The sequence below is a fragment of the Pagrus major genome, chromosome 15 (genome assembly GCF_040436345.1).
Source record: "Pagrus major chromosome 15, Pma_NU_1.0".
In the NCBI taxonomy this organism is placed as follows: Eukaryota; Metazoa; Chordata; class Actinopteri; order Spariformes; family Sparidae; genus Pagrus; species Pagrus major.
In genome coordinates, this window is record NC_133229.1 from 12,478,856 (window position 1) to 12,493,503 (window position 14,648).

Sequence of the window (14,648 nt, forward strand, 5' to 3'; positions counted from 1 at the left end):
TTGCTGCCATAGATCAGTTAGCAAAATGAAAATAGGTGTGTTTCTCTGTGTCTGATGAAAGCATGCCTGCTCCTGACTCCTGGCACATTCTAGTCCCCTGCTGCCTCCAAAGCAATTAATGATCTTGCTTACAACATTAGCGCCACAATCATGAAAAATTGTGCTGAAGCACGGAGTCCCCCAACATATTGAGTTCAATTCATCAAGGGCTTCATGCTCATTGGCGATGTCAAACTTGGTCTCAGCATTATTGAATGCCTTGGTAATCAAGTACCTGCCATAAGCTCCCTAGAGTGATTATCGTTTTGAACATACAGTTTATGAAAGAGAGATAATTTGTCTCGAGATTTAGTAAATGACTCATCTTATTTTTAAATTTTACAGCAAATAAGGCAAGTAGAGAAAGTAAAACTGAAAAAAAATCCATGAAGTGTCTTTATTAATCCTTTGTTTTGCCAGTGCTTGAGCAACTGTATCTGTGATTGGAATTTTAACTTCATCTAAAACACAAGTGAAGCACTTCTAAAAAGTGTGTCTAAGACAAAGATATGAACAGGAGTAGAAATCCTCTTATCGATTTTTGTCTTTTTCTATCAGCAGACAGACACATCAAGATCGACCTTGAGTCAAACAGCCAGTGTGGTATGCTGAGAATTCAACAGTTTAGTTTTTTTAGACGTTCAAGATCGAAACATCATTCTCCCTTTATCTTTTGATACTTGAAAACACATGATGGCCATGTCAAGGAGACACTTTGTGAGATGCAACCCTTAAAAATTCAGGATTGTTTGCCATGTGGTCAATGTCATCACTAGGGCTGGATATTGTTAAAAGAAATGATGATACCAGTGTCAATATCTTGACTTTGATAGTGGTTCCTGAATGAAACAACTTTATAACAAAAAGAAAATTACATTACACATTACTCTCTTCAAAGGAGGAAGCTCTTCAAAGCAGCTGGAGAAACAGTTTTTACTCTGCTCACTTTATTCAACCTGGATAGCTGGACCAAAATAAAGAAACTGTTGGAATATCTGTGCAGTATAGGACTAGCAAGTAAGCAACATGTAAACACATGGCTTGCCTCAAGAGGATGCACCGGGACTTCCATCTCAGTGGATGATGTGGTGAACGGACTCACCTGTGAGCAGATACAGGTTAGCTGCACTGGCTAGCTAACAAGCAGCACAAAGTTCACTTACAGTAGTTATCTGTGCAACAAACTATGAACCCTGTCTCTTGGCATAATGTTTGTCCTTCATTTCTGTATGACATACATGTTAGACAGCCTTATTGGGAGAAGCATACTGCATCCTTGTTGGCTCACTGACACTAAAGAGATTTACTCGTAACGTACTGAAATTTGGTTCTGAATGACAAGGCATTTCTTTTAACACTCGTTAGTGTCAAAGCAATTTGGTCAGTGTGATAAAAGTTTTGTACTCAGGCCTGATCTTCACGTCTGTGTAGAAGTGATGGCATATCAAAAAGCCTTACTTAAGAGATGTAGCCTATCAAAATTCATATCAAGGAAAGCGAGGTATTGTCTTGTAGAGTTCAGTGGGATGCAGTATAGATTTTGACAGACAAAAAGCGGGGTGTATAAGTGGCAAGAAAATAGGGATCATCAATCAGCTGACAGCTCTCCTTGGCATTGTAAACCACTGCAGTGCTGAAGGGCATCATCTGTCCCCATCTCCTAATTTCAGGCAAGGTATGTAGCGTTATCGCTTTCACAGATGGGATGTACAACCGATATGTACCACTTGTTTTGTTTATTTGCATCATCAACAATCATACACATTCGTTGGTCTCCCAGCACTGTAGCACGTAAACACAGGACATGAATGCCAGTTTGTCCATCCGTTGTCATCAGCAGATGTTTATCCTACACCAGAAAAAAAAAAAATAAGCACAGTAAATCAAAAAAAAAAAAAAAAGATCAATGTGTAATTCTGTAGCATATACAGTATGCTTCTGCAAGTACTGATACTGTATGATCACATTGGGAGGGAGTGCTCAGCAGTTCAGAGTGTACAGTTTTTTTTTTTAACAAAGAGAAGTAAAAGTCCATAAGATAAACAGCCTCTAACACTGAATCAATCATTGATCTTTTTGCTGTAAACAAAACAAAGGCGCCAGAACAATTAGTATTACACTCTAGATGAAATGGAACAGTTCTGCCCATGCTGTAAGTACTGCAATGCAGACAGATTTACATAAAAAAACAAAGAAATCTTTCACTCTACCACGTAGTGGTGAATGGTGACAACTTTAAGTAAAGTTTTACTGTTAACATAATGAGACTGATCTAAATGAATGCTCTATGGAGTGACTGAGATGAGTGTAGGTGCAGAGCAACATGCTACAGAGAGATACTGTAGGGCTTATGTGTCTCATTATATCTAGTGCTCCCTAATCTAAGACCCCTCAAGCCCTCTCTAAGTGCCCCGTTACTAGATTCAAAGTATCAAAAAGCTGCAGATTCAATTAAAACCACTCAAATACAGATGCCTCATGAAATTTTAAGTTGATATTAGGTATCATACAGCCTTTTTCACTTCATTTATAATGCTGATGGTCCAGACTGAGTCATGGCATGAAATGTGTGTTGTAGAATATAGAATGTGAAGTATTGCTGCTATATATGTGCATTCTATGCAAGCATAGAAATAATAAACATACTGTAGCATATTCATCATATAAGATATCTTTGTGGGCAGCATTGGCCACAATTGTGGCATCATATACATTTTGGAATTTACATATATTATACATGCACGTTTAGTGCAAGATATTTTTTTCTATCTTCAGGACTTTTTTTCATCCGTGTATTTGGACGATTCAACATCTTGAAACATATATCTGGTCCTACTCAAATGGACCAATTACTGAAATTAAAACCACACAAGACCCCTTCACAGGTCTGAGATTTTTTTAACAATAGTGATGAAAATAAATAACAGAAAGCGACACTATGCACAAAGTGATATTTTTCCATATTCCATAAGTGCACTGAAAATCTGTCAAATGTATGTACAGGGTTTGTCAAGCGTAGAAGATCAGCTCAGGAATCTGTCCCCCCTGCACCCCTGTGCCGTTAGTGCTGTCCGAGGAGCACTGGAACTGAAATGTCACTTTCCCACACTGCACCTCTGTCATCCCTTCTTGTCCAAAGTAGCTCAGCTCGTTCCCATCCAGAACCACACTAGCAGTGTAGAAGGTATCAGGCTCAATCTGGACTGGATACTCGAACCAAACAGGAAAGGTGTTGCTGGAACCGTCAGAGAAATATTTACTGAGATTTTGTCCCAGAAGTACACCTTGACGTTTCAACTCAATCTTGGCACTGTACTCTGCTGAGCCACAGCTAGATCCATACAGTCCAAAACCAGCAATGAAAACTCTTTTATCCACTGCAAACTGTATACTGTCACAGCGGCCCCGATAGCGCCACTGATTGCTTCGGTAGGCACAGGACTGGAATCTGTGGCAGCGCTGGGGTGTCAGGCCCTTCCTAGGCTGGCTGGCAAACTCCAGATCAGGCTTCTTTGCTGCTGTGTACCACAGGAAGATGTCATTGGTCTCAGTAAGTGTCAACACACCCGACTGGGCTGCTCCATTGGCAAAATCATCCAGAGCCATCGTAGGGATACGTATCAGGAACATGGCCTTGCCCAAAACCTTACGCTTGTTATCAGTTGACGAGGTGAGCTCCTGTCTTTGGCACTCAGCCTCAGCCCAGTTGAGTGCTGCCTCAAATACCACTATCTCTTTAGCATTGAGTGTCTCTCGCTGTAGGATACTCTCCAGGGTCTGGGAGTCGATGTCGCAGAAGCCCTCCGAGCGTAGCGCCAGCTCGGCCTGGGCATCAATCACCTCCCAGCAGCGCTGTGTCAGCTCTGGCTCCTCGAACAGGCAGCTCTGGGAGAGTAACACACAGGCATTCTTGGCACTCAGGCTGGTCTCCAGGAAGTTGACGCAGGCACGTGCCAGGTGAGGGACAATGTACTTCTTGGCAGCATAAAGAGTTGCCAACACTGTGTCAGCACACAGGTCAATCTCATCACAGTAAATGTACCTGTTGACAAAAAAATTTGACATTCTCAGCTTAATAGACAACAGATGGAGCACCACAGAAATTAAATGCAAGATAAGATGATAATTGTATTGCAAAAACAGACCATATCGCATGATCAATATAACAAAAGTATCTTCATTTGACATTTTAGTTGGTTGTGGTTGAAACTGACTGATACGATAGTTTTGTAAGCAACAGCATTGCTTCATCAGTCAAAATCATGTCTGAAAACAATTAAACAACAATCTAAACAGAATGAAATCACTGTCTACACTACAGTCTACCACCAACTCTAGCTCTCTTACAAGGACACAGAAAATAAAACTGAGAGAGTGATAGAGCAGCCAGGAGGAGGTTGAAAAGGAGTGATTCAGCGTGATAAGAAGAAAAAATAATGATATGAATATTAATAGATACAGATTCTACTTAAAGATAGAGGGAAAAAAACAGTCATTTTATTTGTCTGGCAAGCTAAGAGCTAAACAGGTGCCAGAGATTTCTCCCCCAGCATCAAATTGAAATAGCTGCTAAAGATGATATTATTTGTTTAAACTGTGGTATCATAAGATCACAAAATGGGGCCAGCTGAAGGAAATGCTCTATGTTATAGAGTTCAGACAGAGGCGAATCCTTACTTCAGCATTGCCAGAAACGCTGCCGGTTCCACATCTGGAATATGGATTTCCTCTGTGTTCTCAGCCAGTTCACCATAAAACATGGCGTGGAACACTGAGCTGCCCACAGCCAATACATACTATTGGAAGGAGAAGAGAAAACAAAGTGACAGAGTGAACAGAGAAATGAAAACATGCTGCAGTTTGTCTGTGATTGAAGCCACATAACATGTAGTAACACTCAGGAAAAGAGAAAGATTACTTGAAATGGGAACTGTACTAATGCAATTAATTCACATGTAGGTCTTACTTTTTACAAAAAAAGAAAACACATCTATTTATGGTTTTGAACAGTGCCTCAATTCTAATCACTGGAGGGATTGAACCTGTTGAGTTTCTCACATAATGAGCAGTTCTCAGCCAGTTTGCTATTTCCCCCGAGGACAGGGAGGCAGATTTCTAATGAACAAGATTGCCTCTGATAAAAAACAAAACAATAGAAAAACAGGAAATCCTAATAACACAACTGAACAGAGAGCAGCTTAAGTTCAATTTACTCAAATTAATGAGTTATCTGAACTCATGATGAAATCAGATGTAACACAATGCCACTAATTATTTCAGTAATAGGCACTATATACAATTTTATGAATTCTGTAATTACACTACAAGTGCATTCATGTTTTATGTCTGTGTGTGAGCACAAGTATGTGTAGGTGGGTCTGTGGGTGGTATAAATTTTCTCAAAAAAGGCACACAGGCTTTCTCTAAGTAAATTGCTGTGAACCCAGTCTAAAATAAACCGTGCAAATAAGGGTTTATAAAAACAATACTGTTGTTGTTGTTGCTACACACTGAAATTCATGTTTCTGTTTCCAGGTCGGCTGAAAGACGGTTGTTTTTATGTGGATTTAGAGACAAGTATATAAATACAGCATATTGGAATAAGATTGGTCACACCTCTTGACCCATTTTGTATTTTACAGATGTTCACATAAATTACTGCTATTAGTTCCTCGCTGCATCCTCCATCTACTAAGGATATAACTTTGTAAATTAAATCATGACGCATATCTGAACTCCTGCCAAATGGACACAATAAAAATTGCTGCCCTGATCGTCATTATATCCCATTGGCATAATGTCTCAGCATAAAGTGCAGTCAAGTCATCCACAATATTCTTCCATAACTGCTTTCTATAAATGCACAAAGTGCGCTGCAGCTACCACTCATAGATAATACATTTGAGTCCCATAGAAAGAACAAAAAAAAGATGACCCAGGCAGAGCTCATCTGACAGTGTAGATCTGGAATGGATAGTCGGGCCGAAGTCATGGCTGCAAAATCACTTAGCAGATTTAATGTGAATTTTATAATCATATTCATAAAGAGTAGACGGAATGATGTGCTCTTAGATGAGGTGCATGGTCTCGGCAACTATAAACCTCAATCAATCATTTATGTGAACATCTTGAAAAGAGGTCAGAGGGTGAATTTAACAAAGAAGTCATGTTGACCTGCTGGTTATAACTAACATAAACAAGATAAATATGGGCCCAATTATAGCCATTTATAGTAGAATCATTGTGCTGTCATTCCAAAATTCAAAAAGATGATTAAGTAAATGAGCACACAACTATTTCTAGGATGTGAAATGCAGAGTTGAATGCATGTTAGTCTATATGCCTTATCATTGCAACTGTGTGCTGTTGGATGTGTTTGATTAAAAGTTGTATAATTGCAGAGCTGTCTGTGAGAAAACTGAGCTAAAGCAGAGACAAAGGCGATCCATTCTGTGTGAGATGACTGCTGAAGAGGATATCCCTTCCTCCTTCGCTCACTCTGTGCCTCCATCCTTCAGCCTCATTTACATAAATAATTGAGGACTGTCTCGAAAAAGACACATGGTGCGGAAGTGAGAGTCGAGCACAAAGGATTTTAGTTCTATTACAGCTGGCAATGAGGAAGATTATATTTATGCTGATATGATATGAACAACACTGGGCCTGATTGCTGGTTTGTTAATTTCCTCCTCGCTGCCGTGATCTTACTGGTTGATGAGATTTCTTACTCTGTGTCCCGGCAGCCGCTGGGTCCTTCCAGGCTGACCCACCACAAAGTGAACATCTGCCATCAGCTCATTGTTGAACATTACTGAATTTCTAAAAAGGGAAAGAAACAAAAGGAGAGAATGTATTTTGTATATTGTATTCTGTTCATTTGCTTTAGAAGAGAAGAAGATAAGATTAAAGAAGAATCAATGCACATAGACCTTTTATGTAAATTAATAATACAACTCCTACCAATCAATGGCCAATTTAACTGAACTTAAAGCAAAACAAAGTTTAATACATTTATGTTTTTTTTTCTCTGCAACTCTAAAAACAAGAGTTTTATGATTGTATCAAGTGTCCCAATGGTTTCAGGCAATATTTAAGACCTATTATTGATTTGACACAGCACACTTAAACACAAAAGAACGTTTTCAAACCTCAATCATTTTTCAGCTCTTTATGTCTACATGACATAAAGGCAAACTAGACAATGAACTGAATGGAAAATCCCCACTGTGAAAGAATGGGACCAACAATAAAGCTGTGTTCATATATTATTGAGTAGTGGAACATGTCACAGGGGTGGGTAAACAGCCCCATGATGTTCTGGAGAGACAACAAAGCCAGGTCGGAAAGCACGCATTTTGCTCTGGACAGCTGGGGTCTTTTACTGATAGGCCAAGGTAAATATTTTGCTTTTAGCACAGAGCAGCCTCTGCCTGTTGTGCATATCAAACGCACCCGGTGCCTGTCCGCCCTCTGTTATGTCAGAGCGGCAAAGTCTGCAGGAGCTGGAGAGGTGTAAACAGAGATACCCCCCAGCAGATTGAGGGCAGGGCACAGGGAACACCCACCCATACTGACACCCACACCCACACACACATTCACAGAAACACGCACAGACCTCAATATACAAGAGTGATAACGGATATAAATGTTTTGTGATACATTTTAGGTTTAAGGGAGATTCTGTTCAGAAAACAGGCAATTGAAATGTAGTGGAACGTACATTTTCTTTTCTACTGAACTTTTTGACATTTTCTAATTAAAAAGCCAAATTCATCTCCCCTACATATAATGTTAATGAAAACTGTTTTGAGCAGCAGAAATGGTTCCCAGTTCAGAAAAAAACTTGCTGACTTACCTTTCTCTTATAGTGGAGTAGAGTCCTTGCCAGTTACAGTTCTGTATGGTGTTATTATTGTTTAGGTTCTGCTGCTGGTACTGTTGCACTGTGGTGGTGGATGCCGGCTTTTTGGTGGGAAAAATGTCCGCTGCCATCTTCTTCTTTTTCTTGCTCCTCAGAGTGATTATCTCATAACAGACTGGGGGCAGCTTTGAGCCACCACTGGCATTCCCTTTCTTGGAGCTCTTACTTGACTTGCTTTTCACTGACTCGGGAAGCATTAAGAAGAAAGTCAGACATTTCATGTTCCTTCCCTTGGCATCGACCATGAGTGTGTTCAACTGCCGAGCAGTGGGAGTGCACGCAGAGAAGACATTCACCGGGAGCAGGCAGGTGTGAGGGAGGACCGAGGGGGGACTTGGGAAGAGGACAGCAGCTGGGCTGTACTCAGCAGTGCAGTCGTCTGAGTTTCTGTATGAGGTCTCACCTTTCAGGAACCAACAGGGTAACTCTCGTGTTTTGCCTGTCCTCTGATAGGTCAGGTTCAGACTGGGGATCCAAAGGCACTTTTTCCATGTGAAGTTTGATCTGCTGCCAGAAAAGCTCCCGGGGTTCCCATCCCTGCTAGTCCAGAGTGATGAGATCAGCTCTCAAATCTTTTCCTCGTCTGCTCCCTCGCCTCTCTCACTCACTGCTTTGCTGAGGGTTGGCCTGACAGCCCCAGATTTAGTACAGCTGCAGTGGTCCTCAGGCAGGCAGCGGTGTTTACTCCTCTCATTTCCCACTCTTACTCCTGTGCTTTTCCTCCCCTTTCAGTCTCTCTTCATGTGTGGATCTATCCTTTTCTCTCCAGCAGCACTTGTTCTTTTTTTCCCCTCCCTCTCCTCTATGGAACAGAGTCATCTGCAGGATGCTGTAGCCGTGGATGCTGTGTTGCTCCGCTCAGCCACTCGTTCTGCTGACTACAGAGGTTGAATGGGAGAGCGCAGAGGAGATAGAGAGCCCCCCTCCGCCTGCCCCTCACAGCACAGTACACGGCTCTCTCCACAGCTCAGCCAATGGCAGCGCACTGCATTCATGATTGGCTAACGCTGCCTAGTGCAGCACATACTTGAATATGCAATAGTCAACGTCTCAATTAAAGTGACAGCCATGCCCCATAAGAATGATATATTCATCTACAGTTTTGCTTCCTGTGTTTGCTTTACCTGGAGCCACAGCATTCAGTGTGCACAACAATAAATATAGACTCCATGTTATAATTCAAAAGGGCAATGCAAATGTACAGTACAAGCTCTTTTTAAGGGCAGAATTTGCTTAATTCATGCATCTTCTGACAGTTATACTTGAGCCTTTCAGAAATGTATACAAACAGTTGAATTTGCAATTCATTGGTCTTTGCTGACCTCTAAGCAGTATTTACCAGTACAGTATAGTTCACATATGTTTTATTATAGACAAAACATTAATGGAAAAAATGAACAACCATTCTTATGTTACTAGAATTTTGTAATGTAGTATACGTGCTACAAACAGAAAGGTAAAGCAAGCCAGTGTGTGTGCATTGAGGTCGTCGATTAAAACAACACAATGTTTGCAAACTTTTATAGGAGCTTTAAAGGTCCTGTAAAAGGTATGTAATAAAGTTAATTTTTGATTGTCATTCCCAACTTGTCAAATACAGATGCTTGGGATGGCGGCCGACCCATCGTCAGTATTTGACGAGGTGGGAATGAGACAACTTTCTTACAAACTGGACCTTTAAAAGGAGTTGTTTTTAAAGCCCCTTCTAAAGTTTGCCTACATAGTGTTGTTTTAATTGTCCACCTTAATCAACACACACTGGCCTGCCTGGCCTTTCTGTTTCTCTCTCTCAATATGTGTCTGGTCTGGTGAGTCGCGTGTGGAGGAAGTTTGTCGTTAATAATGCAGCTTATCAAAGCCAAGGTTGTATGGGGCAACATCTCAACACCTGGGTGCATTTACAATATTGTGGGAAACAACAGGACAGTAGGCTTACATTACGTAAGAGAGGTTGCATCTCAGTCAGTGCTTTTACAGGAAGGATGTAATACCACCAAACATTTCTCTTTCTGTTTTTCTCTGCTGAACACGTGCGAATGTCAGTAGACTTGAGGGGTAGAGTGAGGGCAGGTTGTCCACTAGTTAATCAATAGCAGATGGTGTCGGCCTCTTGGATGGTTAAAAAAATTTAAGTAAAAATGCTAAAATGGGTCACCAAATACATTTGGGCCGTTAATAAAGCTGAGCAGCCCACCCAAGGCTATGTGTGGGTAACACTTTAAATGCTAATTAATTCTAAATTATTTAAGGATATAGGCATATTTGCATTGTGCTAAAATACCTGTATCTTTAAACATTTTGGATTTGATTGGATGTCCTTGGATGTCCAGTTATTGCATTGTAGGTTTGCAAAATTGCTGGCCTTTTTGATGAAAAACCAACTTCTTCCAATTCCAACCAAGATGATGTGCTTGAACTCAAGCTTTCTTGTTAAGTCATCTCTTTAGGAGAGTACACCGGGCTATAAATGTAATGCACAATGTATAATGCATACAGTTGCCTTGCTCTTCTTGTCTACTGAGGCCTGTGCACAGTGGGGTATTCTATTTAAAGTGCTGGGATGATTTAGCTATTTCATGGTGGTTGGTTGAAGTTTATGTTACGAAATGCTGTCATAACTGATGTAATAATTATTGGGTGTTTTATTTCTTTTATTTAATGGTGCTTTTATAATATTACTGCTGCTATTGTGTGTAGTAGCGCTATCACTTAATAGCAGTTCATTTGCAAATTATACCATCTCATATTTATGTGAAAAATCCAACTGGCAAAAAGCAGGATGAGGTGAATAAATTTAATTGAAAATGTCTTCCTTGAACCACTGTCACAATATTGATTTTTCCATAAACCCTAATTAACCGCCTTAGTGTTTGCTCCGCTGAGGAGCGTTAGCCCCCTAAGCACCCTTATACAGCGTGTGCTGTGGAACAGAAAAATTTTCTATGGTAACATGGAGCCAACATTACAGGGCACCATACTCTCAAATTGCAGGCCACTAGAGATGTTACCTTGGTAACCACATCCACTAGCAACAGCAGGACAGACGTGTAGTATACACAGACATAAAAACAATGATGAACATAAAGGAAAAGTCCTACTATAATTCTACATCTTAACAATACCAAGACACCTTCATTTAGATATAAATTTGTGCTTTTCTTCCACAACAATACAGCATCATTACTAACTGCCAAATTAAAATTGTAATGTTTAAAAAGCAACCGTGATAACTGGTGACAGAATACACATGTTTAACCAACAGTTTTGTGATTTATCTGGCATCAGGCTCCAGCAGCCTATATGATAAATAGGATGTCATTATATATCACGCTGAATGGCTTTCCTGCTTTCTTTAATTGCATTTTCTCCCCATTCATCAGCAGAAAATGCAATCGTGTTATTCACACATTTAGAGGTAGGAGTGAGAGGAGGAAGTAATGATGGTGTTGTCACGGCGTCAACATCACCTTTGTCTCACACTTTGTCATCACATAATCACACATTTTCACGGAATAGGAAAACATTAGCATGGCAGTAGTAGCGCAGCAATCCACAAGAAAGTCCGTTAATGACACAATAATGTAGAAATGAACACATTTATACAAACCATTACAAGATAGTTCTCAACACATCTCAAAGGTCATTCTTTTACATTTTTGAGATAATAGCACCAAAACTGACTTTATAGTACTGTGATATTAGATTTACATTTTATTTTCTGATGCAAGTACACAGTTTAAATATTTCTCTGGTGCTTGGCACTGCTCCAGCCCCAGTGTATTAACTTCAAACAGTGCAGTTAAAAAGCAGCAGAAGTCCAGCTGTGCCTTTGTTGATTGCTTCTTGATGACACTACTCAGTGCACCACCTTTATCTTCAAAGTTGTTGTACTGGGATACCTTCATCTTTTAAGAGGTAACTGCAGCCGATGTGGAATACATGCAAACCTGAAAAAAGGTGGAAAAAGTAGATGTAGTCAGGCACCTAAAATGCTACTCTATACTTTTCCTGCTGTTCCCTCCAGCATATGCTAGTTTTTATCACTTTTTGTAGTCTGTTTCCATGAAGTCATTATTGTGTCCAAAAAGCTTATACATCCTATTTTAAGATAGATGTAAACCAGTGCAGTGCCCGTTCAAAACATGCTGTTCGGCACAGATAATCTTGTAATGTAAGGGGTTTACAGATCCAGTTTTAAGCCTCCCGAACTGCTCAGAGACTCATCAGGGCCACCCTGATAATATCAAATATGTTTGCTATTTTGATGTAAAATCTGGATTATTACATTGGTACTGTCTGAGCCAGACCACAAAAACTAATGAGAGAGGCATCCTGGAGCAATGCTACACATTCTAGCCCTTGAGGTAACCCTCCAGTTCTTGCTCAGGAATAGAAAACCCTTGTTGACTGCAATGTTTTGCTGCAGAAAGTTGTTGCACCACGCTAAGGTCCATTTTATTTGCGTCTGCTTCCCCATGAGAGCCCAGCTCTGCAGAGACATGAAGCCATAGTGCTGCTGCACATTGGGTGTTCACTGTTTATTCAAAATGTATCAATATTGAACATGTTTCGTGTCAAAATTGCGATTGTAGATCAGTTGGATGGTTCTTGAGATATGTAAATAACATACAGACAAACATACAGACACATAGACATTTCTTGCTTTAAAGTTAGATCGCTAGCATTCATAAATCTTCAGAAACTTATAGAGTAATTGTATTATTGACTGTATATTCTCATCAGAATGAATTAAAAAATTATGTGTTAGTGGCCTTAAGTCTGTAAATACTGTGTAATTGCTGGCCGGTGCTCATAGTACTGTAACACATCAATTTTCAAACAAAAACTAAAGTGACAGTTTTTGTAAAATAAAAGTCCTTAAAAGTAAAAAGAGGTGCAATCTCAATGGAGTTCGGTAGGAAGATCGAAGTCAATTTCCTCCAAAACTCTGTAAATACTGAGGTCATTAGTTATATCGTGGAGGCCATTGCTTGCCATTCTGAGTCCGAGCGCAGAGAGCTGCAGCCTTGTATTGTGGCAGAACTCTTCTGCAGAGAGACACCTGCTGAGAGGCTTGGCTGAGCACAGCGGAGGAGAGAGGAGGCTGGGAAATGAACTGTGATGCAGGCCTGGCACACAGAGGCAGGGACAGGATCCAGAATTTCGTCCAGTGTCCACCCCCGCCCCCCTGCCCAGCCGCCTGCCCTCTCCACCACCACCATTAAAGCAGGCAAGGGCACCTGACAGGTGGAAGGGGCGGAAGTGATGGCGTCTGCCCAGAGACGATGCTTAGAACTCCTGAAAAGGGAACTGTTAGTCAGCGGGCTCTAGGAGAGAGCCGGCACTCAAACACGAGAACAGTGTGAGTGTTTGTTGTGTGTATGAATGTGTATGTGAATGTGTGTGTGACTTGAAACTTGCGGTTTTCTTTCTGACACTGCACTTTTTCTCCATTTCTCTTTTCTGCTTGTCCATCACAGTGTAAATTTAGCCAATTGTCTCAGCATTTGTCAGCCTCAGTTGTATAATCAGCTTGTTAGAATTTAAATAAGAAGTGCAGATAAACATTTAATTAGGAAAAAAACATCATGAATTTTTAACAATGCCTTGTCCTACAGATGGCCTAACACATTCTAACTGACCAGAGAAGACAACAACACCATAGATGAGATGATAGCCTCTCCCGTGGCTCACAATCAATGTGTCACAGTCAGAAGATGTATGGGGGTAATTTTACTTGCCTAGAGAGCACAGAAAAGCAAGAGACTGTAGGAGGGCTGCAGAAGCCTAGAACTTCCCCAGTTCACATGCACAAGAGCAACCATCTTGACATAGGCACACTTCCCCCACAAATGCGGTATCTAATCTATCTAATCTATCTATTTTGCAGCTGTGCGTGTGTGTATGCTGCTGACTGCGTGGACACGGTAATGACAGTGTAGAGAAGACCTTATAACCCCGGCCCACCACATGCTCACATGCCAACTCCCACACACTTTCTGCCATCGCTCACTCATCGCCCTCTCTCTGCTGTCATGTAAAACTTGATAGCCATTATTTTTAGTGTGATTAAATGATTTGCGCATGGCATGAGGTGCTCTTTGCTGATGCGTTACTCATTCCCCCCTGTGGTTAATTCGGTTTATTTATTGAGCGTAGTTTGGTGCCGCCCTAAGGGAATCTCAGCTCTTTGGTGATAGAGGGGTTAGTGTAAAAATGATCTAACGTGGGAGTGATTATTCAAGCCTGTTCTTGCTTTGTATATGCATAATAAGTAATTGGTATTTCACCTCAATAATATTGAGAGATTACAACATTTCTATTGGCAATTGGGAAACCTGGAAGGGTCCAGCTAGAGGGAGCTGTAACCTAAACTGATACTAGGGATGTCGCTAGTAATTGAGTGTAATTGTTCTTTCTGGACACATTTTTTTAAAGTTATGGTAACAGACTCTCTCCACCTCCCAAGGGTAATTTATTTTCCAAAAAAGAGACAAAGTAAACAAACATAAAGATAGATTTGATTGCTAGAATTTTGTTTTTTTCAGATTTCTATCGTGAATTCGTTTGGCAACAATAATTAAAGCTCTAGCTTTAGCTACAGCCATTAGCATGTCTAGCTAACTAGCTCGTAATCCTAATGTAGCAATTTTTTCAAAGAAAAGTAGCATGTAATTAGCTAACTACA

At 40.6% G+C, this 14,648-nt stretch overlaps 1 protein-coding gene across 1 annotated transcript; it reads right to left on the reverse strand.

The window, feature by feature from the left end:
- Window positions 1-3,048: 3,048 nt before the first annotated feature.
- On the reverse strand, window positions 3,049-8,205 carry btbd3b (BTB (POZ) domain containing 3b). Its single transcript, XM_073482267.1, has 4 exons — window positions 7,895-8,205; window positions 6,768-6,858; window positions 4,717-4,835; window positions 3,049-4,081 (listed from the first exon to the last, which is right to left on the reverse strand). Exons 1-4 carry the CDS (start codon window positions 8,203-8,205, stop codon window positions 3,049-3,051), a joined length of 1,554 nt encoding a protein of 517 aa, XP_073338368.1.
- Window positions 8,206-14,648: the final 6,443 nt, after the last annotated feature.